The sequence below is a fragment of the Microcaecilia unicolor genome, chromosome 2 (genome assembly GCF_901765095.1).
Source record: "Microcaecilia unicolor chromosome 2, aMicUni1.1, whole genome shotgun sequence".
NCBI lineage: Eukaryota > Metazoa > Chordata > Amphibia > Gymnophiona > Siphonopidae > Microcaecilia > Microcaecilia unicolor.
Genome location: NC_044032.1, coordinates 593,566,672 through 593,592,533, shown reverse-complemented (window position 1 = coordinate 593,592,533; position 25,862 = coordinate 593,566,672). Strand labels below are relative to the sequence as shown.

Here is a 25,862-nt window from a genome sequence, read left to right as displayed (position 1 = left end):
TGCAGGATGATTGTGTTGGGGATGGTCTGCTGGAGGTGAGTTTCTCTTATGAGTTCTGTCTCCCTCTTTGTCGCCTAGATGAGAGGCGTTTGACTCTCATTGCATCTCTATCTCAGATCGGGTCTGTATGCGAGCTGGGATCCCTGGGATGCTCGACCAAAATCAGTCTTGACTTTTCTCGCACCTTCTTTCTACTGCCGGGTAATGGCTACTTGAAGATGGTATCTGTCAATATAGATGGGTTGCACTCACCAGTCAAAAAGGACTAGGATTCTCCAGGCTTTAAAACGCAAACATACTGACATAGCTTTGCTTCAGGAGACCCACCTGAACAGATTAGAACATTTGGAATTAAAAAAGGATTGGGTAGGTGAGCTCTTCTTTTCAGCCTTTAATGGCCATCAAAGGGGGGGGGGGGGGTGCCATTTTGATTAGGAAGACCCTAGCATTCACATTCCATCAGTTGTTTCAGGACCCAGAAGGCTGGTTTGTAATATGGCATCCTGCATGGAGTTAGGGTGGCCCTTTGAAGTCTGTATGCCCCTAACATATGCTCACATAAGTTCTTTTCACTCTTAATTGCACGCCTAGCCACCTTTGGTGACACTATTGATAATTGGTGGGGTCTTTAATATCACCTGTGATCTGTTAATAGACTGCAAATCCCCCAGGAAGTCCATTAAGGACCATGACAGCAAGGGGGTGAATCTGTTCATTGGGGACCTAGATGTAATTGATGTTTGGAGATTGTTCCATGCAGACGAATGAGACTATACTTTTCTCTCTCAACCACATAGGATTCATGCACACTTGGACTACATTTTAGTGTCAAAGGGGTTGATCCAACAGGTGGTGGCCTCAACCACAGAGGTGGATGTCCTTTCGAATCATGCCCCAGTTGCAGTTTCCATGCAGTGGGGGGAGTCCCCATGTTTGTCATGGTGGCACATGAATCCTGCGCTCTACCAAGATAGAGTTTTTGTGTGTATCTTCAGCAGGCTTGGTTAGATTATGTGCGTGATATACGGTAGACGATGTGGGGCTCCGGGTCTACTGGGAAGCAGCTAAGGCAGTTGTTTGGAGTAAAATCATTTCCTATACTGCTAACCTTCATAAGAAACAGGAGCTCCACGGACCAGAAGCAAACAGAGTTCTTAGCCATTAAAAAACAAATGTAGATTCTTCTGGATCAGAGGACATTGTATAACATTAAAATGTACAAATACAAGCTCGATCATTGGGGCAATAAGTTGGGAAACCTCTTGTCTTCTCTGGTGCGGCAATGCACCTCCAAGACATATTAGTAAGATCAGAGCTGCAGTTCATACTAAGGCAACCAAATACAATGTGACTTTGTTCAGTTCTATGAATCGCTTTATGATGCTGGGACATTTTCAGCCGGGGTATGCTCGGAGTTCTTTGATTCCTTAAATATTCCCTTTCTTACTCAGGAGCAGGTAGATTTTCTTAGCGCCCCATTAAGTGGACTTGAGGTCCAGAAAGTCACCAAGAAACTGAAGCTGGCTAAGGTGTCTGGACCTGATGGACTCAGACCCAAATTTTGTACAGTTCTCCAGGATGTCTTAGTGGCCCTTGCATTCAGATGTATAATTCAGTTTGGGATACCCAAGTCACGGGTCCATTTCTAAATTATGTTTACATCATTGTTCTGCCAAATCTGGGGAAAGACACAGAACTAGTGGGTTCATATAGGCCCATATCCCTGCTAAATCAGGACCTCAAGATCATGGCGATGGTCTTGGTGGCCAGGCTGGACCTTTTTCTTCGCCAACTCATCCGTCAGGACCGGGTGGGATTGGTGCCTGGTCAATTTGTTTTTTACCAACATATTTAAAGTTAGTTGGATTTTACAAGATGGTAGGGTGGCCCCTGGGGATGTGATTCTGGCCAGCCTGGGCGCCAAGAAAGCATTCGATAAGGTGGTTTGGGATGATCTTTTTTGGAAATTGCAGCACTTTGGATTATGGGGGGTGTTTTTGGACTGGATAATGGTATTATACAGTAACCTGACTGCACATATTCTCATCAGTGATACCTGCACAGATAGTCTGCACTTAGGCAGAGGGACACGGCAAGGATGCCTCCTCTCTCCACTTCTCTTTGTCTTGACTCTTGAGCCCTTGGCTGCAAAAATACACAAAGATAGTGTTAGGCCATAAAGAATACTGTATCAGTCTCCTTGTGGACAATATGCTGCTGCTTATCAATAGGGCTTCTGTCACACTTCCTTTTGTCATTAATATTATTTAGGACTTTGGTTCTTTTGCAGGGTTACAAATTAACTTTGGAAAGTTTGAGGCTCTGCCTATCTCTCAACCCTTGTGCGTTCCTGAGTCTTAATAACTTCCCTCTGTCATGGGCGATGACCAGGATTAAGTATCTAGGAGTGTTCTTGAGTGCGGACTATGACTGGGTATACCGAAAAAACATTATAGAAAAGTTAGAAAATGTGTGGCAACTCTGTGCTCAATGGGCAGATCTGTTGGTTAACTTCTTAGGAAGGATTGCCCTAAACAAGATGATCATTTTACCAAAACTAATATACCCGTTCCGAATGTTGCCCATGTGGGTACAATGGAAAGAAGAAAGGTTGTATCGCAGCATCATTAGCTCCTTCATTTGGCATTCCAAGAGACCTAGGATCACTTTTTCTAAACTTACTTCTGGTAGAGCACAGGGGAGCGTGCAGTTGTTGGACTTACGATTGTACAATGTGGCAGTGATGTTATGGTGGATTCACGAGTTGCACTCTCAGATTAGTACATTTGTCCCCTTTGGTTTATGACACAGTTGGTGTGCACCGTATGAAATCTTTTCAATTCTGGAGACTGAGTCCCGCAGACAGATGAGAGATAAAGGCAAAACAAAGCACGTACCATTGGTGATGCACCATTGGGGCTGTGAAAGGGGCAAACCCATTCTTGTCGATGGTGGTTAATTCAAATTGTTCCAGCAGAGATGTGCACCAGTGTTTTTAAATGGTGAATGAGTGAGGGTTGTCGTTATTTGGGTCATTTGAGAATCTTGGGAGGGGACATCTTTCCTTCTTTTGATCAGGTCAAGCATGCATGGAATCTCCCAAACAATCATCTGTTTTCTTTTGTCCAGGTCCGGGATTATTTTCCCTGGAGTGGCGGATGTCCTCCAAAATTGGCTTCACTTCATTAGGTCAGATCTTTTTGGCCATCCTGCTCACCCTGAATAGGTTATCCCAGTGGTATCCGTTAGCATAAGATTATAGAAAGGCTGGCTATTTAAAATCCTTAGCTCATATCTGGGTAGCGGATGTAGCTGAGGAAGTTTCCCCATACACAATTACAAGGGGTCTTTGAGGAGTTGTCCACAGTCAACATTAATGCTGCCCAGCAGGATACTACAGTATAAAATCTTACATAGAGTTTACATTACAAGACAGAGAGGTAAAAGATTGTGATTATGGGAGGATGACCTATGTATCAAGTGTAAGGCCTCAACAGGTTCTTATTTGCACTCATTCTTGGAATGTTCACCATTGACTACTTTGTGGTCTCAGGCCCTCCGGATTATTGAGAACACTCTGCAAAGCTCTTTTGATTGCCATGCTTGGTGCTATTAATGAGTAGTGAGGATCCATTACATAAGGCGGGTTTCAACGATGCTCAATGTAGATTTATAGAATATGCTTAATAAGTTGTGTGCATAAATTCTAATTAATGCCAATTAATGCTTGTTAAGTGGCAATTATCAACACTGATTGACTTGTTATGTAATTAAACTGTGCTCTATATAGAATCCGAAGGAATACCACTAAAACTCCATGGATGGCCCCAGTCAGTGACATTTATCCAGGAAACCCATATATCATATTGTTAAAGTGTTATAGCTGCCACGCTGCTGAAGATTGACCCTTTTATTTCTGTTACAGTCTTATGTCTCAAGAAACACATATTGGTTTAATTTATACCCTTTTCATTGCAAAGAAAAAACCAGTTTCCATTACATAATTGCATCGTAGTAAAACCTGTAATTGTCATTATTGTACTTGGTGTTCACTGCTTGTACATGACATAGAGAAGAAAGAGAGGAAGTTGGAGACTGAGGTTAGTAAGCCTTGGGGAGGAGAGTAGAGGTGGTAGATATTGATGTTAGTACTGGGAGCAATTGTTTTTTTAAAGGGTGAGAGGTGCAATCTACTGTGTAGAAAACAGGACTGTCAATTTTAAAGCTGCTTTGACCTTAGGTATTGGTTGCAAATTATTTGTAAAAAGTGGGGTATGCTCAGAAAAATAAAATAAAAAAAACACAAGGGCTCAATATTCAGCTGGAGGTGATAAGCATTTTTTAGCAAGCAGCGGTGTTATGCTTGGATATTCAATATCGGGTCATGTCTGAGCACTGGCACTGAATATCTGGGTTTATGTGTCTGGAGCTGGGACCCTTTCTACCAGGCTTGCACCCTCCCCCCCCCCCCCCCCCCCCCCCCAAGTTCCTTTTGCAGTCTCTCCATACCTCATCAGTCTATAACTCATGTGCACACAATTATGGGATAACCATAGGCCGCAGCTTGATTTATTAACAACTTTCAAACTTTCAATTAACATCAGTAAACGATTAACCTCCCCCCGGAGCTCCAGTTGTCAAAAGGCATCAACAGCTCCCCCCACCGCTGCTCGCCATGACAGCAAAGCAGCAACTTCCTCTTTTTTTTCCCAGCTCCGCCCTAACAGCAAGAGCCCTGGCTTGTGTGGACCTCCACACATTTATTCCGGGTCACCCAACCTGTCTTTAATGACCTGACTCATCGCCCATGAGCCATTGCTCCTGTAGCTCATTTTTTTTTGCCGCTGCAACAACCCAAACGCAGTCCACCTAAAAACTACAACACAAAAGTCAAGCCTCACCCCTCCAAATCAAATGTGTGGGTGGGAAAAGCTGCCTCGGAGGATCAGGAAACGTCCTGAGCCTTGGATGATGTGCCTGCTATATTCTCTCCCAACACCCCGCCCCCAGCAACCTCCCCTCCAGTCACATCTCTGAAATGGGTTCATTGACAGGCCGGCTTCTTTTAAGCCAACCAATAGTCTCTGCCCCTGAGCCTGCCGGATGTGAGCACTGCCACCCCCCTTACTTCCTCCCGCCCCGAGCCTTCCCAAACGGGCCCAGCCCATGTTTAACTGGCCCTGTCGAGACAGGCTCTCGGGCCTTTTCTTTCTTATGTAGTTAACTGCAATATTCAGCCCACAAAATAGTTTGCTTTAAGTTTAGCAGTCTGTGGTGATATTCAGTGGCACTAACTGTTTAATTGCCACTGACTGTCAGCAGGTAGCCCTGAACCAGTGGTGTATTTAGCTTAGTTGCCGCCTAGGGCAGAGCATCCCCTCCTCCAGGCATGTCACCCACCGCCCTCCAAGCAGTAAAGGGGTGCACTGAGCAGTCGCGTGTCTGTCAGCTCTGCCGGTCTCCTGCCCCTTCTGATGTTAGCTTCCTATTCCGGAGCAGGGGACCGGCAGAGCCGACAGACACGCGACTGCTCAGTACACCCCTTTACCACCTGCATCCAGGGCATACTGTACCCATCATCCCACCCTTGGTACTCCACCGCCCTGAACAAGCAATTTAATCAGCCAGGAGTAATTTCTGACTGGTTAAATTGCTTTGACTATGCACCCCCCCCCAAAAAAAATATAAAGAGATGCGTGTGAATTGGACTCCGGGTGGTATGTGATAGAGCGAAACTGCAAGGCTCATGTTGGATAGGTTGGAGAAAAAAATGAAAGTGTGAATATTTTTCCTCTAATAAGAGAGATTCATCTTCAGGAGCCAAGAAAAGAGTCAGGAGTGATTCAAATCTCAGTTCTGCAAAATGTACTGAGCTGAGTGAATAGCCCGTACTGGAGTTAGCTCTCATTTTTTCTTATGCTTTCATAAAGACAGTCTGTGCTGCTCAGGAGACCTTCCGTCCTAGGGAGATTTACAGCTGTGCATCAGTTGTGTTCTTTGCCAGCGCATTCCCTGTGAGAGAGGCTGCTGTGAGCACCTGCAAGAGGGCTGCAGGAGCTTTATTGGCAGAGTGAGTATTCACAGACCTGCTCTGGAAGTGCAGGGCGGAGGCAGATTTGTCTGCATCTCCTCAAGAATTGCTAGTTTAAAGATTAACTGAAAGCTCGCAGGGAATCCTGGCTGTTCATTTCCAAAGCAGAAAGGAAACAGAAAGAAAAAATGCTGCTGGAAAGAAACGTGTGGTGAGAAATCAGAGGCCTCTACAATCAAAATATCATGCCTGAAAAATAGGTCAAGCTTACAGCTTGTAGGTAAAGCTTTATTTAAATAAACTCAGGTTAACTTAAGGCTTTCGAGGGTTGATGAATGTAACTTATTATTTGCTAAATTTTCTATCTTGTGTTCTGATTAGCATACCTATCTATGCATTCAGTTTTGATATTATATACCTAGAGTAGATATTGACTTGAGGAAAAGAAAAAGGGAAACCAGGAGTGTATTATGCTTCTGTTATTTTGGTTATATTTTTTTGTTTATGTCTTCCTAGTTCTCTCTTTTTTTTTTTTTTTAACTCACTGTGATTTCCTTTTCTTGTGAGCTGGTCTCAGATTTCACGTAGCAAGAACGCTAAATAAAACAGTGTTCTGTAATATGCTGGGTCCACCTGTGATCCATGCCTCACTTTTGACAGCAAAATGTAAACAGACAGGCTGGGAGGAGGCAGATGCATCTCAGCAAGTTAGTCAAAACTCAAACATGTGGGCGAACTCTGGTTTCTCTGTGGGCAGGTCAGCGATCTCCTGGGCACTTGTTTGTCTTACTTTTAGGTTCTCGAGGAAACAGCTAAGTTAGTGGGAAAGACAGTAACTCTCAGTTTAAATGTATTTATTTATTTGTATCCCACATTTTCCCACCTATTTGTAGGCTCAATGTGGCTTACATGGTTATAGAAAGATGATTAAGAACTGCGGTGTTAACAATTACAAGATGATAGTATGATTAAATTGGGACTATTGTGGTTCGCCCACACTGGGGGAATGAGCAACTGAAGATCTGCGTTACATCCACGCTGTGTTTTAGTGATGTGTTTCAGTGGCTGGGCATTTTTATTGGTTCTGTTGGGTAAGCCTTTCTAAAAAGATGGGTTTTTAAGCAGTGGCGTAGCTAAGGGTGGGCCTGGATGGGCACAGGTCCACCCATTGTTGCCCCAGGCCCACCCAATCAGCAGCCCTTGAGGCTCCAAAACTCTTCAGTGGCTGTGCCTCACTACTCTCCCTCTTCTCCACTCGTTGCCTATTATCTGCCCATCTCTCTCTGGAATCCCCCCTCCCGGTCTACCTCAGAGCTACTGCCGGCGGCAATTCCTATAGGCATCCTGCGCCTGCCCTGCAGGATGCTCTCTATCATGTCCTGCCCTCAATGATGTCACTTCTTGCTTTTTTGGCAGGAATGTAGTAGAGAGAAGCCTGCAGGGCCAGCGCAGGTTGCTTACAGGAATTGCGACAGGCAACAGCTCTGAGGTAGGACCAGGGGAGAAGGTGCAGAGAAAAACAGGCAGATGTTGGGCCATTAAAAAAAACACTATATTGTATGTATGTACAGGGGTTGGGGTGGGAAGGGCCCACCCAGGTTAACTCTGGGCCCATCCAAAATGGCAGGTCTGCCTACGCCCCTGTTTTTAAGTTTTTTTGGAAGGTTAGGTGGTTGTTTGTGATAAATGATATTGCATAGTAAATCAAGCTCACACTACTTCTCTGGGAAGTTACCTTTTGATTATTGGTAAACTACCAAAGACTAGGATGTGAGGTATACTTCCTGCTGGCCACTAACATTATTAATTGAAGCAGTGTTCAACATTCAAGCCTAATTAATACATTGTATAGTCAATTTTTAAAGGTATTTACCCAAAATGCACTTAGGCCTCAATGCTCAAAACTCCGGTGCTAAAGTCAACAACATCCATCCCATAGTGCCAGAACATCTTACCACAACATCAACCCTGTATTTGTTCACACCGGAGCCTGCAAAGGCCTCTCTGGTACTATGTAAGCCACATTGAGCCTACAAATAGGTGGGGAAAATGTGGGATACAAATGTAACAAATAAATAAATAAACAGAAAAGTAGACCTCCAATGCTCAAACAAAATTGTATTTAAATTATGCGCTTGCGCACAGAAGTTTTGTGGTAAGCACAGCTTACCCAGAAGTGCACGCACACATTGGCACCATTCTCCTGCACCTTTAAATATAAGCTTTATTTTTTTTCACTTGAAAGGGATGTCCAAGTTTTGATGAGGACGTCCTTGCAAAACGTCCCGATGCAGGGGCAGGGAAACCCGTATTATCAAAACAAGATGGACGTCCATCTTTTGTTTCGATAATTCGATCGGGGACGTCCAAATCTTGAAATTTTGGTCGTCCTTAGAGATGGTCATCCCTAGACTTGGTCGTTTCTGATTTTCGGCGCTAATGGAAACCAAGGACATCCATCTCAGAAACGACCAAATGCAAGCCATTTGGTCGTGGGAGGAGCCAGCATTTGTAGTGCACTGGTCTCCCTGACATGCCAGGACACCAACCGGGCACCCTAGGGGGCACTGCAGTGGACTTCAGAAATTGCTCCTAGGAACATAGCTCCCTTACCTTGTGTGCTTAGCCCACCAACCCCCCCCCCCCCCCAAAAAAAAAACCCCACTACCCACAACTGTACACCACTACCATAGCCCTTACGGGTGAAAGGGGGCACCTAGATGTGAGTACAGTGGATTTGTGGTGGGTTTTTGAGGGCTTGCTGTTTCCTAACACAAACATACCAGGTAGGGAGGGGGATGGGCCTGGGTCCTCCTGCCTGAAGTGCACTGTACCCACTAAAACTGCTCCAGGGACCTGCATACTGCTGTCATGGACCTGAGTATGAAATCTGAGGCTGGCAAAAAATATTTTGAAAGACATTTTTTGAGGGTGGGAGGGGGTTAGTGACCACTGGGGGAGTAACGGGAGGTCATCCCCGATTCCCTACGGTGGTCATCTGGTCATTTTGGGCACCTTTTTGTGCCTTGGTCGTGAGAAAAACAAGACCAGGTAAAGTCGTCCAAGTGCTCGTCAGGGACATCCTTTTTTTTTCCATTATGGGTCGAGGACGTCCTAGTGTTAGACAAGTTCAAGTCCCGCCTTCGCTATGCCTCCAATATGCCCCCTTAAACTTTGGCCATCCCTGCGATGGAAAGTAGTTGGGGATGTCCAAAATCAGCTTTCAATTATACCAATTTGGATGACCCTGTGAGAAGGACGTCCATCTTCCGTCGAAAGATGGGCGTCCTTCTCTTTCGAAAATGAGCCCGAATGTGTCCTTTCACTTTCGGGTTTGCTCAAACTCACGCACATGTTTGTAGATTAAACGACAGTTTAAAGTGTACAGTTCTGAAGAAATCCTCTCTTCAAAACCTTCAGTGCCTCACCCAAGCTGGCAGTAGGTTTCCATCATTAAGGGTAGCAGTTGTTTCTGCTCTGTTCTCTGAGCATTGGGAGGGAATACCATATGACCTCATTACCATGCATTTGACTCCATTTGAATATGATTTGTGGCCATCTTTGGTGTGCACGTTGTTTCTCCTGCTAGTGCCCGCTGAATATCCTACAAACATTAATGCTCGCACTAGTCCAGTGCTAATTGCTTCTACCACCAGCGTTAGGTTTTGAGCAACCGCAGTGGTGTGCTGGAGCAGGCTCTCACAGGCTCGCAAGAGCCGGTTGTTAAGTTTTTAAGAATTTTGGGAGCCGGTTGTTAAAGTAGGGCCCTCCATGGCTACTTTAACATCTGGCATCCAAAATGTGGGCTTGGGCCCCCTGCTGAATTCTCTTTTACTTTGCTGGTGGGGATGCTGAGCCCTGCCAGCCAAGTAAATAGACTGCTGCTGCTCCCAGATCCTTGTTTCCAGCTCTGAGCAGCAGGCTAGGACTTCTCCAGCATGTGTGAGAAGTTTCAGCATGCTGCTCAGAGCAAGACTTTGGGAGTGGTGGCAGTCCATTTATTGGTTGCCAGCAAAGGTATGCCTAGTGTGCCCGCATGAAGGGAGGGAGGAGAGAGAGGCAAGTGTTGCAACCCCCCCCCCCCCCCCCCGGCCACCCCTGGCCCTTCCAACTGCAGAGCTGGCTACGTCCAGAGAAAGAGCCTGTTGTTAAAAATTTACCAGCACACCCCTGGAGCATCGGGTCCTTAGATATATTTGGAGCTTCCAAGGGGCACATATATTTAGCCATGAGATTAAAATAACATAAAATGCGTACACTTGATTTCTGAAAGTACACATGCTAATTTACAGCCTCCTCTTCCCTCTCACCCCCCCCCCTCCACCTGCACCAATAGCAGGTGCAAAGTACACAGACACTTTTAAAAGTACAGACTTTGTACTTACAGATTTTCAAAGAGAAACATTGGCTATTTTTGCTTTGGAAATGTATATAAAGTATGCATAATACAACTATCTATATAGTTTGCAGCTCTGACCCCTATTTACTAAAACCTAGGGGCTCTTTCATAAGGAAGTTAATGCACAGCAAGTGCAAAACTAATGTGGCACCCAGTGAGGGGTGTGCCTAGAATGTAACCAGCAGTTGCCACTTTAAAATACACATTAGTGTACAGTACCAGTGGCATAGCCACAGGTGGGCCCGGATGGGCTCAGGCCCACACCCATGATGTGGCTGGCAGGGATCCCCAAGCCCCGTCAGCTGAAAACTCCCAACACCTCTCCCTCCCTTTAAAGAGCAGATCTTTGCCAGTAGTGAGCATGACTGATACATGCTGCTTGTGCCAGCCCCACAGCTTTCCTTCTGATGCAACTTCCTGTTTCCACATAGGTGGAGTACATCAGAAGGAAAGCTGTGGGGCTGGCACAAGCAGCATGTATCAGTCATGCTCACTACTGGCAAAGATCTGCTCTTTAAAGGGAGGGAGAGGTGTTGGGAGTTTTCAGCTGACGGGGCTTGGGGATCCCTGCCAGCCACATCATGGGTGTGGGCCTGAGCCCATCCGGGCCCACCTGTGGCTATGCCACTGGTACTGTACACTAATGTGTATTTTAAAGTGGCAACTGCTGGTTACATTCTAGGCACACCCCTCACTGGGTGCCACATTAGTTTTGCACTTGCTGTGCATTAACTTCCTTATGAAAGAGCCCCTAGGTTTTAGTAAATAGGGGTCAGAGCTGCAAACTATATAGATAGTTGTATTATGCATACTTTATATACATTTCCAAAGCAAAAATAGCCAATGTTTCTCTTTGAAAATCTGTAAGTACAAAGTCTGTACTTTTAAAAGTGTCTGTGTACTTTGCACCTGCTATTGGTGCAGGTGGAGGGGGGGGGGGGTGAGAGGGAAGAGGAGGCTGTAAATTAGCATGTGTACTTTCAGAAATCAAGTGTACGCCAGCCCCACAGCTTTCCTTCTGATGTACTCCACCTATGTGGAAACAGGAAGTTGCATCAGAAGGAAGGCTGTGGGGCTGGCACAAGCAGTGTGTATCAGTTACATTGCTTGCTGCAGGCGAAGATCCTCTCTTTAAAGGATACACTGGTGGAGGTGGGGGGAGGTTGAGAGATCAGGTTGCCTGCAGGCGGGAGAGAGAAAGACCGGATCACCTGTTGGGCAAGATTCTTCTGCGCACCCAGGCACACCTAAAACTGAGTACACAGGTTGAAGTTAGCATGGAGGCGTTTAGCCTGCACAGTACACAGGTTGAAGTTAGTATAGAGGCATTTACCTTGTGCTTTACACAGGTTGAAGTTAGCACGGAAATCAAAGCGTATTCTATAACAATGTATGTAACTTAAATGGTTAACTAGCTAATCAGTGCTGTCAATTGGATGTTAGCAAGCAATTATCAGCACTAATTGACATTAATTAAGATTTATGTGCACAACTTGCTAACTGTATTCTGTAACGTGGTGCGCTTAAATTCTAAATCGCAAAGTTTAAAAGGGTTCATGGCCATGGGCGGGGCTTCAGGGTGTCTAAAATCTATTTGTGTTGTTATAGCATTCAACCGCTCTGCACCTAATTTAGGCATCAAGATTTATACCAAGTAAAACGTGGCGTAAATGGCCAAGACTACATTTGGTCACATGGAGAGGCGCTTGGTGTTATTCTATATACCGCAGAGATATTTAAGCCTATTCTATAAAATATAGGTGGACTTTAGAGAACATGCCTATGTGTATCGTTTTTCCATGTGGACTTCTAGAATCTAGCCCTTAGTGCCTCCTGTTTAGTAGGAGGTAAGTGGTCCCATACTAACACCTGTTAGTCAGTTAGCTTGTGCTAAGTTCAACTTATTTAGATTTTGCTCACACCTTTTTCAGTAGTAGCTAAAGGTGATATTTCTGTGTCCCAGGAGGGCTCACAATCTAAGTTTGTACTTGAGTCAATGGAGGGTTAAGTGACTTACTACTACTATTTAGTATTTCTATAGCACTACAAGATCACAAGGAGCAGCAGTGGGATTTGAACTGGCCACCTCTGGATTGTAAGACCAGTGCTCTAACCACTAGGCCACTCCTCCACTCCATAGTAATTGCAAAAAGCCTTCCACACCCATTCTCTGCCCATGGCAGAAAAAAAGCACTTAGGACTAGATTCAGTAAATGGCCCTGAAAAGTCAGTGCTGAAAAAATCTGCATAGAGTACTATTCTATACATTGCGGTCCGAGTTACATTCTGTGTATAGAATAGCTGCGAGACCCAATTTCCACACCAAACTTTGGATGCAAGGATTTACAGCAATTGAACCTGGTGTAAATCCTGGCACATCCATTAGGGATGGATCCCCACAATTCTGCAACACTGAATGCCCCTGACCTGCCCTTGCCCCTCCCCTGGCCACATCCTTTAGCAACTACACGCACAAATAAGAAATGTTGCCAATTGACACCAATAATTGATTGTTAGCACCCCATTATTATTGCTGATTGGTTCATTAGCCAATTTAGTTGTGTGTATATCTCAGGTTAGCATGTGGTTTTGCACGTGGAAATTTGTATGCCATTTATAGAATTTGGGGTTAATCTGCAGTTTAATATGCTGTAACTGCATCAATATCACAGAGCCCCTTAATGCAATTGTGCACTAGCAGTTAATGTATGTTGTGCTTAACACACTTTAGCAAAAGGGCTCCTTAGTGTGCAATAACAACCTTATTGTGTGTTATTTTTGTATTCATTAATGAACTGCCGAAATCAGTTATCCCAATAAGGGGGAAATTATATATATGGTGCCTTAAAAATCTGCACTGTAAAACAACACTCTTAGCTTGATTCTTTAAACTACACCCATCTCTTTAACAAGGCATACCACAAAGATCAACAAATGTAATTGTACACATCTCCTCCTACTCATACTCAGAATTGTTTTCATAATATCTGCTTGTTTTAAACTTCTACTATGATACTCAAGGTCTCTATGTAACACCAAGTGTCTATTTTCTAATCTATATACCAGCAAGAACGATACATTATAAGCCACATTGAGGCTGCAAAAGGGTGGGAAAATGTGGGATACAAATGCAATAAATAAATAAATAAATACACCTAAAGTTAGGCATAGTTTATAGAATATGCTCACACACTGTTTTTGTGACTAAAATTTAGGCACACCCCATTTAGGCCACCTACAACCAGGCCTAGATACCTGCGCATTGGGTGTATTCTATAATAGTGCTCATAGTTTTTGGAACACTAACAGCCTGCCCTTTCCACGCCCATGGCCACACCCCCCTTTTCAACTGTCTGCATTAGAATTTACACTCACCGTGTTATAGACTATGCCTAGAAAGTTGGGTATGTAAATTTTAATTAAAGCCAATTAGTGCTGCTAATTGGTTAAGTATCAATTATCAGCGCTAATTGGCATGCTAATCAATTAAGTTGTACGGGCAATTTGGCTGTGTGGCCAAATTAGGATGCACAAATTAAGGCACTATATACAGAATTTGGGGATATGTGCATTTTCAACCAGCTCACATGGGCCCTTATTTACTAACACAAAGTGCACGGTAACATTCTTGAAGGACTAGATTCCTTATAGGACGTTGAGAAATTTGCACCCCAAAATTTAAGCACTGAGCCCTATTCTATAAAACATCCACACCCTTTATAGAATAGTGGCTAAGCACATAAACAGTTCCTAACTTAAGGCACCGGCAATTATGCCTGCTGAAAGCAGGTGTAAATTTCGGTGCATAAGTTAGGCGCCCATTGGCTCTATTCTATAACAATGTGTGTAAATTCTGAGAACACCCTCTGGAATGCCTCTGGCCATGCCCCCTTTAATTTATGCCATATAGGATTTCCGCTCGCATCGTTACAGAATATGATGCACACATAAATCCCAATTAAGGCCAATTAATGCCAATAGTTGGTTGTTAGCAGCCAATTATTGTCACTGATTAGCTCATTGCGTGCTGATGTGTATGTGAAAATTTAGGTGCCACCCTCCAGATTCTATAATGGCACCTCAATTTCCGTGCAGAATTCGAAGCATATTCTGTAACAATGCACATAACTTAATTGGTTAATTAGCTAATCTGCATTGCTAATTGAATGTTAGCTAGCGATTATTAGCACTAATTGACATTAATTGACATTTATGCACGCAGCTCGCTATGTGTATTCTATAATGTGGGCACCTAAATTCTAAGTTGCATAGTTGAAAAGGGGGTGTGGCCATGGGCTGGGCATGGGCATATCTAACATCTATACATATTATTATAGAATACACCCATTCTTCGCCTAAATTAGGCATCACGATTTACACCAAGTAAAATGTGGTATACATGGACATGACCAAATTTAGACATGTGGAGAGCCACTCGGCATATTCTATACACCACGTGGAATTTAAGCCCCTTCTATAAAAGTATAGGAGTACTTTGCAGAATACACTTAGGTGTAATTTTTTTCCACATAGAATTTTCAGGCACCATATATAGAATCCAGGGAATAATGTATTATCTGCCATAAAACCCATTTTATGCAATAAGCTTTGTGGGAAAGAAATGCCGTTTTTATTCATTAAGTGCCAGTCAATGTGAGCTATTTATGAAAAAGCCAACAGTTTGAGTTTTACCTTTTGTTTTATTTTTATTAAAAAAATAAAACCATCATAATAATTCAGGCATAATTTTGCTTGCACTTTTTTTCTTTTTTTCAGGTGCCAGTTCAACAGATTCTGAGAGTGAAGGTTCACTCTTTAAAACAAACCAGGGAGCTATGCCACAGTAAGTTAGTTCATCTCTTACCCTACTAATCAATAGAAAAATCTGAATTGTCGTATCAGTTGCCTGAATTGGTTTTATTAGTGGCCCTGAGATACAGTTGATATAGGACCACTTACAATATTTTTTTAGGTATATGAACATTAAAAAAATGAAATCCTGTTCCACGATGGATGTTCAGAGGAAACATTCCAACTCATGCTGATCAAAGAATTGCTTTATTTTCAGATAATGATCGGTTATCGGATTTCAGCTTTCAGATCTCTATTACAGTGTAAATACATCCATATCATATTAACAATGCTATTTCAGCCAGCAGAACTGTTTGCTTGCTCAGCACATCAACTTGTCTATTTCGTGCTATTTTCTCTTTGGATCTTATTTCCAGATCTCCTATCCTTTTGTCCTGCTATATGTTATTTTATTTCGTCTTGACACTTTTATGGCAACACTCCCTTGTTTCTGAATGTCTCATTTCTGAGAGCAAATGTTAGTTGTTCATATTAGCTTCAGACTTTACACATGCTAGTGTGATGCCTGGATGGCTCTTCACAAGGATGAGAACTACACTTTTCCTTCTGTATGCACAGAAATAAAGGTTAATACATAAAATAACTCCCCACCCCCAACCTAAAAAAAAAGTAAAAAGCAATACTGTGTAGTTCTCTGTTTTGGTGAATCAGTAGTTTTCATCCTTCTTGAGGAATTAAAAAAATATTTTTCTTCTTATTTCTTTGTCCCTTTTCCTCCAGTCCAAACTTACACTCCTGTTTACTAAGCCGCGCTCGCGGCTGTCTCGGAGCTCTGCCAGCATTAGCGCCGGGACAGCCGCTAGCGCAGCTTAGTAAACAGACCCCTTAAAGGCTTACATTTTTTATTTAATTTAACATTTATATTCTACTTTTACCGAACATTTGGGTTCAAGGCAAGTAAGAACAAATCAAAACTAAAAAATCTAATAATATTGCAATCATCAGGTCACAAACGGCAACAAAACTGACAGCTAACAAACAACTGTATGTTAACATTTGTTTACTTATGCTATTTATTTTTTACAGCAATGAAAATAATTCAGATAACAGCACATGGTATGGCATTATATGCTATTTAAATTGTCCAACACAATACATAATAAAACATCTTAGTAGACAGCCTAGGGTATAAGCAAAGGTGAACACATAGATAAGATAGAGTAATGGACTAATCAAAGCTCCAATGAATAAATGTCCCTAACAAATCTGTCCTAGGGCCAGCTGAACCATTAGACAACTAGGTTGTTGCCTAGTTTGGCAGCTTCTGGGGAATAGCAAAAAGCTGCTGCAGTCAAGGAATTACCAAAGTACCTGACAGCCACACAAACCCAGAGAACCAGTAGTGTACCAAGGGCGGGGCAGTGGTGGCGGTCCACCCCGGGTGCACGCTGCAGAGGGGTGCAGGGAGCAGCCACGCAGCTGTTGGCTCTGTTGGTTCCCTGCTCCCTCTGATGTTACTTCCTGTTCTGGGGCAGGGAACCAGTGGAGCTGACAGCCGCACAGCTGCTACCAGCACCCCAGGTGATGCACCGGAGGGGGGGGGAGGTGATGCGCCGGGGAGGGGGGAGAGGTGATGTGCTGGGGGGGGGGCGTAACTACGATCCGCCCCGGGTGGCAGCCGACCAAGGAACACCACTGCAGAGAACTATCAGCAATTCTACCTGCAGGAAGGGTAAACAGTTTTCAAATAGTCCACTTACCCAATGCCTGAAATTTAATTGTTGGGAAATACTGTAGTTATGCCAAGGGTGCTAATACCATTGCATCAGCCCTGATTAGTCCCCCAGACAAGTCCTGAAACCCAAAGTATAAATTAGAAAACTGCCATATCGTCAAAGACTTACAGAAGCTTAAATAATCACGTTCCAGCTTTAGAAACAGAGGAACCTCATTCCAGTGTAAGGTAGCTTTTCCAGTTAGATTTCGTTATCGTTGTAAAATAAATTTCAGATCCTGCACAGAAGGTTATTTAAAGTGGCAATTATCCTTTGAGCATAGATCATGTGATGTAATATATTGTGCAGCTCTGTTACTCAGATGTGAAGGAGCCATATTATCCAAAAATGATAAACATAATTATAAGAATTTCTCAAAATTACCCTCAACATAATAAGCAAGTAATGAAAAGAAATGAAACATAGAGTAGCCCATTTGCAGCGTTTATTCAGGTTACTAATTTGGCCACAGTATTCTGGCTTCACTTTTGTCTGTAGAGGGATTTTTTTCATAAACCTATATACAAACTGTTGCAGTAACCCAAAATTGGCATCACTCAAGCAGCTCACTAGTTTCCCAGGCCCACTTGACTATAACCGTTGGAACCAAATTGTGTTCTACAGGATACTTTTAAGCCTTTAGAAAATTCAGGGTCTGTTTACCTCATCCCAGGAACCTTTACAAGTGAGGGTGTTTTGAGAACCAACACTCCGAAGGCATTTATTTCATGAACCATGTTAAACTTTTCCAAGTAGCTACTCTTTCTGTCTAAAAGTTTGCTATGGTTTCACAAATACAAAACAAACTAGGGGGTCCTTATACTAAGGTGTGCCAAAAAATGACCTGTGCTGGTGTACATATGTATTGGACACGCACAGGTCCATTTTTCAGCGCAAATGCAAAAAAGGCCTTTTTGGCCAAAAATGGACGTGCGGCCAATTGAAAGTTGGGGCGCGTCCATTTTGGGCCTCAGACCTTATCGCCACCCATTGACTTAGCGATAAGGTCTCACTCATTAATTGTGCGGTAATCATCAGCGTGCAAACAATTCTGATTACCGTCCGGTTAGCGTCACACGCCGGAAGGTTTATGGCTCACGTAGCAGGTGCACGTAAAAAATGAAATTACTACCCGGGCCAAAAATTGATGTGCGTAGGACGTACATATTCGCCTATGCAACTTAGTAAAAGGGCCCCTAGATTCAATGGGGTAGATTTTCAAAGGGACTTAAGCGGACAAGAGAAGCTCCTACCCACTTGCACCCCGATCAGCAGGCTGGAAGGGAATAATCAGTACCGCTTAACCAGGAAGGGCCGCTGAATACCCCCTTTTTTCTGGTACTGTCTTGTTAGTACTGTAGCACTCCGGGGAAGGAGTTGAGGAGGAGCCAGCAGTTATGGAGGCAATAGCCATATTCAATGCCGATGCCTGCATAGCTGAGGGGCCCTTTTACTAAGCCGCATTAAGTGTCTACGCGTGCCCAATACATGCCAAAATGGAGTTACCGCCCGGCTACCACATGGCTCTTGTGGTAATTTCATTTTTGGCACGCGTCCGATACGCACATCCAAGAAATAATTGTTATTTTCAGACGCACGTATTGGACACATGCCAAGTGGCATTTGACGCATGTAGGCCATTACCGCCCGGTTACCATGTGAGACTTTACTGCTAGGTTAATGGCTGGTGGTAAGGTCTCAGACCCAAAATGGAAGCACAGCAATTTTCATTTTGCCACACGTCCATTTTCGGCAAAAATAAAAAAAGCATTTTTTACAGGTGCACTGAAAAATTATTCTGCGCGCGACCAAAACACATGTCTACAGTACTGCATGCCATTTTTCAGCGCGTCTTTATAAAAAGGCCCCTAAGTGTACAAACAGAACTGCCTTTTGAGTTGTCCTGTCTTTGCCTGCTCAGTTATGCCGATGCTGGCACTGAATATCGGTCAGCACTCACAGAACTTCTGAGTCCATGGCTGACTTGGATATTCAATATCGGTGCCCGGACATAGCCTGGCATTGAATATACAGCTCTACTTCACCTCTCAGCAGTCAGTGGCTTGAAAACTGTTGACCGCTATGGGCTGAATATTGGGGTGGAGAGGGCATTTCCAAAATCAATTTACATCATAAACTTTCTCAACTTTGTATTATATTTGTCCCACCCTCTTTGTTGATTCTAGATGTTTCCATTTCATTCCATTCTCTCATCACCTCCCGCCTAGACTTCTGCAACCTGCTCCTAACAGGTCTCCCAGTCAACCATCTCACTCCTCTTCAATCTGTTCAAAATCCAGTTGCACAGTTTATCTTCTGCAGTATCACTACATTCACATAGCCCCTATTCTCAAGTCACTTCATCAGTTTCCTATCCATTTCTGCGTACACTTCAAACATGTTTTGTTAATCTACAAACATGCTAATTCTGCACTTCTCATCACGTCTTTCTTACTTCTCCATATACCCCTCCTTGTGAACTACACTTAGGGGCCCTTTTACTAAACGGCATTAAGCCCAACGCAGACTTACCGCTCACCATTCCGGAACTACTGCCGCCCAACACGGGTGCCGGTGGTAGTTTCACCCCCAGCACACAGCATTTCTGACATTAGTGGAAATATTTGAAAAATATTTCCGCAGGGGGTTACTCAGTGGTAATCAGGCAGCACCGCATAGGCGCCCGGTATAAGAGGTTTGGAGAGGCTAAGCCTCCCCTGCTGTGCTCTGAGGGGTTTAAATTGTTGATTTACCTCCATCCTCACAGCAGGAGCTGCAGTGAAAGCCCTGTAGCCTTGTGTAACCAGTTGTAGAAATTGGTTTATGGTTTGTTTACCTTACTGCTGGGAGAGAAAGGGGGGTTGGCTGGAGGTGTCCTGGGTTGCCAGGGAGATATTTAACGAGGATGACTTCCTGACCTGCACTGAGGACAGATAGCAGCAGAATGGATACTGGGCCAGCATGATCAGAAAAAGTCACCAGACAACAAAGGTAGAAAAGATCATTTTATTTTCATTATTGTGTTTGGAATATGTCCACTTTGAGAATCAGGTGCTCAACATTAAGTTTATATTTATTTACTTATTTATGGCATTTTATCCCACATTAAACATGAATTAGGGTGTTTTGTGGCTCTACATGAGAATTGTGATGATATGATCCCTTGTTTCATATTGTTGACGGTCTGCATTTTCCGTATGGGTGGTATATGGATGTATTAGGTTCTGCCCAGTGTAATATTTATGGTACAGTAAGGTTCTGAGCGTGTTTTTGCACAAAGTTGTGCATAGTGTTTTGCAGTTGAGCGATTGTGCTTAGAATATGCTTTGAGCAACCACTTTATTCTTTGACATATGATACATATCTAATATCTAAATTTAATAAAAGGTATTAATTGTGACTTTTATTTTTATTCATTTATTTTTTCTGTGTGTTATCAGACAATTATGGATTTAAGCTCCACCCCTGGTCCCACCCCTAACCCCCCCCCCCCCCCCCCTTAGCCTCCCTAAACAGTTGGGCCACCGACCGCCTATGCAGCACCGCATGCTGCCTGGTTACTGCCAGGTTAACGTGGGAGCCCTCACCGCCACTTCAATGGGTGGTGGTAACAGTTCCCCTCCCCCCACATGGCCATTTTGTTTTTTGGCCTTTTTTACCTGCTGCAGTAAAAAAGGCCTCAGCGCGCAGCAAAAACACCTCCCGACACTAGTGTAAGGCCCTTTTTACCACAGCTTAGTTAAAAGGCCCTTTACTGAGCAAATCACTCATATTTATGCCCTTCTCCCTCTGCTGCCAACTTCTGACTTTGCACTTCTACTCTTTGCTTGGAGTGCACTTCCTGTGGCTGCATTTAAATCTTAATCCACGCTTCTCCTGATCATAGATTAGTTAGTTGAAACCATTTTCTTCTCAATGTCTATTTTATCCTGTATTGTTAACTAGATTGTAAGGCCTACAACGAAGAGACTGCCTCATGAATATAGTTGAACAGCATGGTGTATGTTGAGGCGTGCTATCTAAATAATAAGTAATTGCATTAGTAATCATGTTACTATCCAAGTTACTTCTACATTCTCTCTGATCTCATAGTTCTCTTCATACTTTTTTCTGTTAGAAAAGTATTACTTTCTACAGTCCCATGATATCTGATTTACTAGCCCTCTTTATGTAACAGAAGTTGAAAAGCAAATATTTTTCTAGATATTCACTACTTGGAGTTCATTTCTTGGCATCAGGAGTTTGTGGAGAGAGGAACAGCTGTTTATTCATTCACTTACCTTTCTTCCCTTGTTGTTTGAGACTGTGTCTTAAGTTATTGCATATCCTGGCTATATTTATGGTAGAGCTGAGTGTTTTAATACACGAATATGTAATCTGGAACCACTGTTAGTCAGCAGTGAGGTTATTAAGACTGCTAAACTATGTAAAAGAGATGGATAATTGATTTATGTGATCCCTATTGGATATGCACTGGGAATCTCGTTAAAATGTTTCTTCTCTTCTTTCCAGGGCTCAGAAGAAAACAACCTCAGTGTCCTTGACAATAGGATGTTCTTCTCCAAAGGCAGGAGTGACCACTACTGTAATTCAGCCACTCTCAGTTCCCATTCAACAGGTAATCTGACTGCAGCATTCTGTCTAGAATGAACAGGAATCAGGCCCAGATGCACAAAACTTACCTAGCCAGCAACGTGCTGGTTCTAGCTGGTTTTGTGAGCACGGAGTTCAGCAAGACATGCACATTCTGCAGGCTCTTTTCCTGGCACAGTAGCAGCCAACAAGAACAGCCATTTTCCGAGCAATGCACAGAAAGGACCACTTACCTTTAGAACAAAATTTTACAGGCGTTCCGGAGCTCTCATTGTATGATGGCTGCTTCTTGGTGGTGCAGTCAACAGGAGGATCTGAGAATGAGTGTAGCACTACCGCAGTTCAGAGGCCGCTGCTCACATGTGGAAGGAGCCTGTGTACAACATACTAAGCTCCGGGTGGTAGCAGGTCAGGTTTTTCCAGGCAGTGGAGTGCTGCAGGAATCTGTATTGGGACCGGTGCTATTTAACATATTTATAAATGATATGGAAATCATAATGATGAGTTAGGTGATTAAATTTGTAGATGATACAAACCATTCAAGGTTGTTAAAACACGAGCGGACTGTGAAATATTGCAGGAAGACCTTAAGAAATTGGAAGACTGGGCATCCAAATGGCAGGTGAAATTTAATGTGGACAAATGCAAGGTGATGCATATTGGAAAGAATAATCCAAATCTGATGCTAGGGTCCACATGGGGGATCAGCACTCAAGAAAAAGATCTAGGTATTGTTGTAGATAATACGCTGAAATCTTCTGCTCAGTGTGCGGCAGCGGCCAAAAAAGCAAACAGGATGCTAGGAATTATTAGGAAAGGGATGGAGAATAAGACCGAAAACACTATAATGCCTTTGTATCGCTCCATGGTGCATCTGCACCTTGAGTATTGCATTCAGTTTTGGTCGCTGTATCTCAAAAAAGATATAGCGGAATTAGGAAAGGTTCAAAGAAGAGCGACCAAAATGATAAAGGGGATGGAACTCCTCTCGTATGAGGAAAGGCTAAAGAGGTTAGGGCTCTTCAGCTTGGAAAAGAGATGGATAAGGGGAGATATGATTGAGGTCTACAAGATCCTGAGTGGTATAAAACAAGTAGAAGTAAATTGTTTTTTTTATTCATTGCAAAAGTACAAAGACTAGGGGACACTTGAGGAAGTTACATGGAAATACTTTTAAAACAAACAGGAGGAAACATTTTTTCACTCAATGAATAGTTAAGCTCTGTAACTCTTTGCTAGAGGATGTGGTAACAGCAGTTAGGATATCTAGATTTTTAAAAGGTTTGGACAAATTCCCGAAGGAAAAGTCCATAGTCTGCTATTGAGGCAGACATGGGAAGCAACTGCTTGCCCTGGGATTTGTAGTATGGAGTGTTACCACGATTTGGGTTTCTGCCAGGTACTTGTGACCTGGCTTGGCCACTGTTTGGAAAAGAGGATACTAGGCTAGATGGACCATTGGTTTGACCCAGTATGGCTACTCTTATGTTCTTATGTTCTATGAGCTGGCACTGGCTCCATTTTCTCAGCTGCTGCAGCCTCACCTCCCTGCCACCAGGCTGAAGAGCACCGTAGGACGGATCAACAGCACCTGCTCGGGCTCCTCGGTGCAGATCTGTGACATGAAAAGCGCTTGTGCCGCTGATAAGTATGAAAAAAAAAGCTACACACGGCTTTCATACACGCAGTTTGTATGTGTGTATATGAAAGCCGTAGCACAAGCGCTGCTCTGAACACGCGCAGAGCAGCCATGCTTAGTGATTGGCTGTTCTGTGCATGCTCAGCTGACCGACTGGCTTCTCTCCCACCGAACTGCTCGCTGTTTTTGCTAGCAGCTCATTTGCATGCAATTTCCTTTGTGAATTGCTTGGTATTTCCAAATTGGTAATTGTTACCGAGGTGGAAATACTGGGTGGTTCTTTCCAGGGAGCCTTTGTACATCTCCCTCTAGGTGTATGGGCCCCTTCCACACTTTCCCATAGGAAAATTAACCAATAGACTGATATGGAAGACAAAGAATGCAGTTCATGGCATGTGATAAGAATCTTTCGGAATAATATTCAGCACACAGCAGGCAGCACTATTGAAAGCGTTGACAGCTCAGGAAGATTAAAGGCTGGATATTTCGTGCCTGACCTAATCCAGGCACCAGCACCGAATCTCAAGGTTTCTGGTGGCACTTAGATGTGATGCAGGTCCAGCTGATATTCAGTGTTGTACCTGTGTAGCTAACCAGACATATTTTTAAAGCTGCCTTTTGTGTTTCACACCATTTCCGGTTAGCTATTTGGGTATCGGCACTAAATATTTTTGGTGCACACACTCAGACTGTTCTGGAACATACTGGAGAGAGCTGTGGTCGTCAGAGCATGTATACAGTGCACTGTCCGGTTACGTGCCACTGTAGCTGCTCCTGAGCCAGCTGCCATGATTTAACCAAACAGGAGCCTGTTCTGCCTGGTTAAATTGCTTTGATTAGTGACCCTTTTATTTTTAGTAGCTACTTAATGTTAACAAGGTGGTAGGGCAGTTGCAGGGCCTAGTATTTGGGGGGGGGGCATTTTGCAGGGTAGTGGAGTATGAGGGTATAATTTGGAGGTAGGGACAGTTTGTGTGTGTGGGGGGGTGCAGTTGCAGAGGGTAGTTTTTGGGGTGGGGCAATTTCTGAGGGGTAGTGTTTTGGGGTGGGAGTTTTTTCTGGACTGGTGAAGCAGTTGCAGGGAGCAGTTTTAAAGGGGTAGTTGCTGTTGTGGCAGTGTGAGGGGTGGTGGGACAGTTGCAGGGGTGGGTCAAGTAGCAGAGTGAATGGGAAGTTGCAAGGGGCAGTTTGGGGGAGTAAGATAGTTTGTGAGGAGGAGAAGAGGATAGTTGTAAGGCTTTGGATATAGGACTGTGGTTGGGACAGTTTGGGAGATGGCAGGTCAGTTGCAGGTAAGGTGGTTTTGAGGGTGTGGCAGTTTGAGCTGTGGTGGAATTGTTGTGGGAGGATTGTTTTTTGGAGATGGGCAGCAAGCCAGTTGAGTGTATGGCAGTTTGCAGGGTAATTTTAGAAGACGGGCTAGTTTGGGGATGTTTTGGAAGTTGCATGGGTTTTTTGTGGGTGTGATGGCAATATATAGGGTGCGGTGGTAGTAGCAGAAGGTAATTTTAAAGAATGAGACAGTTTTCTGGGTGGTGGCACAGTTGAAGAGGGTAGTTTTTGGCTTGTGGGGATAGTTTGGGGCTGGCGAGGCAGTTGCATGTGGGTAGTTTTGGGCTAAGGGGGAAGTTTGAAGGGGGTTTGTTAGTTGTGGAGGTTTAGCTTTTGGAACTGAAGATTGGAAGGTGTAATGCCACTCTTTTTAAAAAGGGTTCCAGGGATGATCCAGGAAACTACAGACTGTAAGTCTGAGGTCAGTACTGGGCAAAATGGTAGAAACTATTATAAAGAACAAAATTGCTGAAAAGATAGGTAAACATGGTTTAATGGGATCAGATCAACATGGATTCAGTCAAGTCTTGTCTCACCAGTTTGCTACAGTTTTTGAAGGTCTGAATAAATATGTGGATAAAGGTTAGCCAGTTGATATGGCGCATCTAGATTTTTAGAAAGCTTTTTGACAAAGCCCCTCATAAGAGATTCCTAAGAAAATTAAAAAGCATGGGATAGGAGGCAATGATCTGGTATAGATTGGGAACTGGTTAATAGAAAACAGAGGATAGGGTTAAATGGCCATTTCTCCCAATAGAGGAAGAGGAATAGTGGAGTGCTATTTAACATAAATATAAGTGATGTGGAAATGAGAATGACAAGTGAGGTGATCAAGTTTGCAGATGACTGGATGGACCGTACAGGTCTTTATCTGTTGTCATTTACTATGTTACTATCCTGCTTATTTTTGAATGAGAAGGCCAGCCATCTTCCGACACAAATCGGGAGATGGCCCGCCTTCTCCTAATGCCGGCCAAATCGGTATAATTGAAAGCCGATTTTGATTGGCTTCAACTGCTTTCCGTCGCAGGGCCGGCCAAAGTTCAAGGGGGCGTGTTGGCAGGGTAGCGAAGGCAGGAACTGGGCATGGTTAAGAGATGGCCGGCTTCGGCTGATAATGGAAAAAAAGAAGACCGGCCCTGACGAACATTTGGCCGACTTTATTTGGTCCCTTTTTGTTCATACCCAAGCCTTAAAGAGGTGCCCCATCTGACCAGATGACCACCGGAGGGAATGAGGGATGACCTCCTCTTACTCCCTCAGTGGTCACCAAGCCCCTCC

General features: G+C 43.7%; 1 protein-coding gene across 4 annotated transcripts in view; it reads left to right on the top strand.

Moving 5' to 3' along the window:
* The window catches only part of PALLD (palladin, cytoskeletal associated protein), a 738,625-nt gene that overhangs the window by 274,704 nt on the left and 438,059 nt on the right, over positions 1-25,862 (top strand). For 3 of the 4 annotated variants that reach the window (XM_030191568.1, XM_030191567.1, XM_030191571.1), the window contains exons 3-4: positions 15,207-15,273; positions 21,530-21,635. In XM_030191568.1, coding sequence (XP_030047428.1) covers positions 15,207-15,273; positions 21,530-21,635 — 173 coding nt within the window. Of the gene's footprint in view, positions 1-6,242; positions 6,308-15,206; positions 15,274-21,529; positions 21,636-25,862 lie in introns of those variants that run through there. The other variant, XM_030191570.1, reaches the window with a different exon arrangement.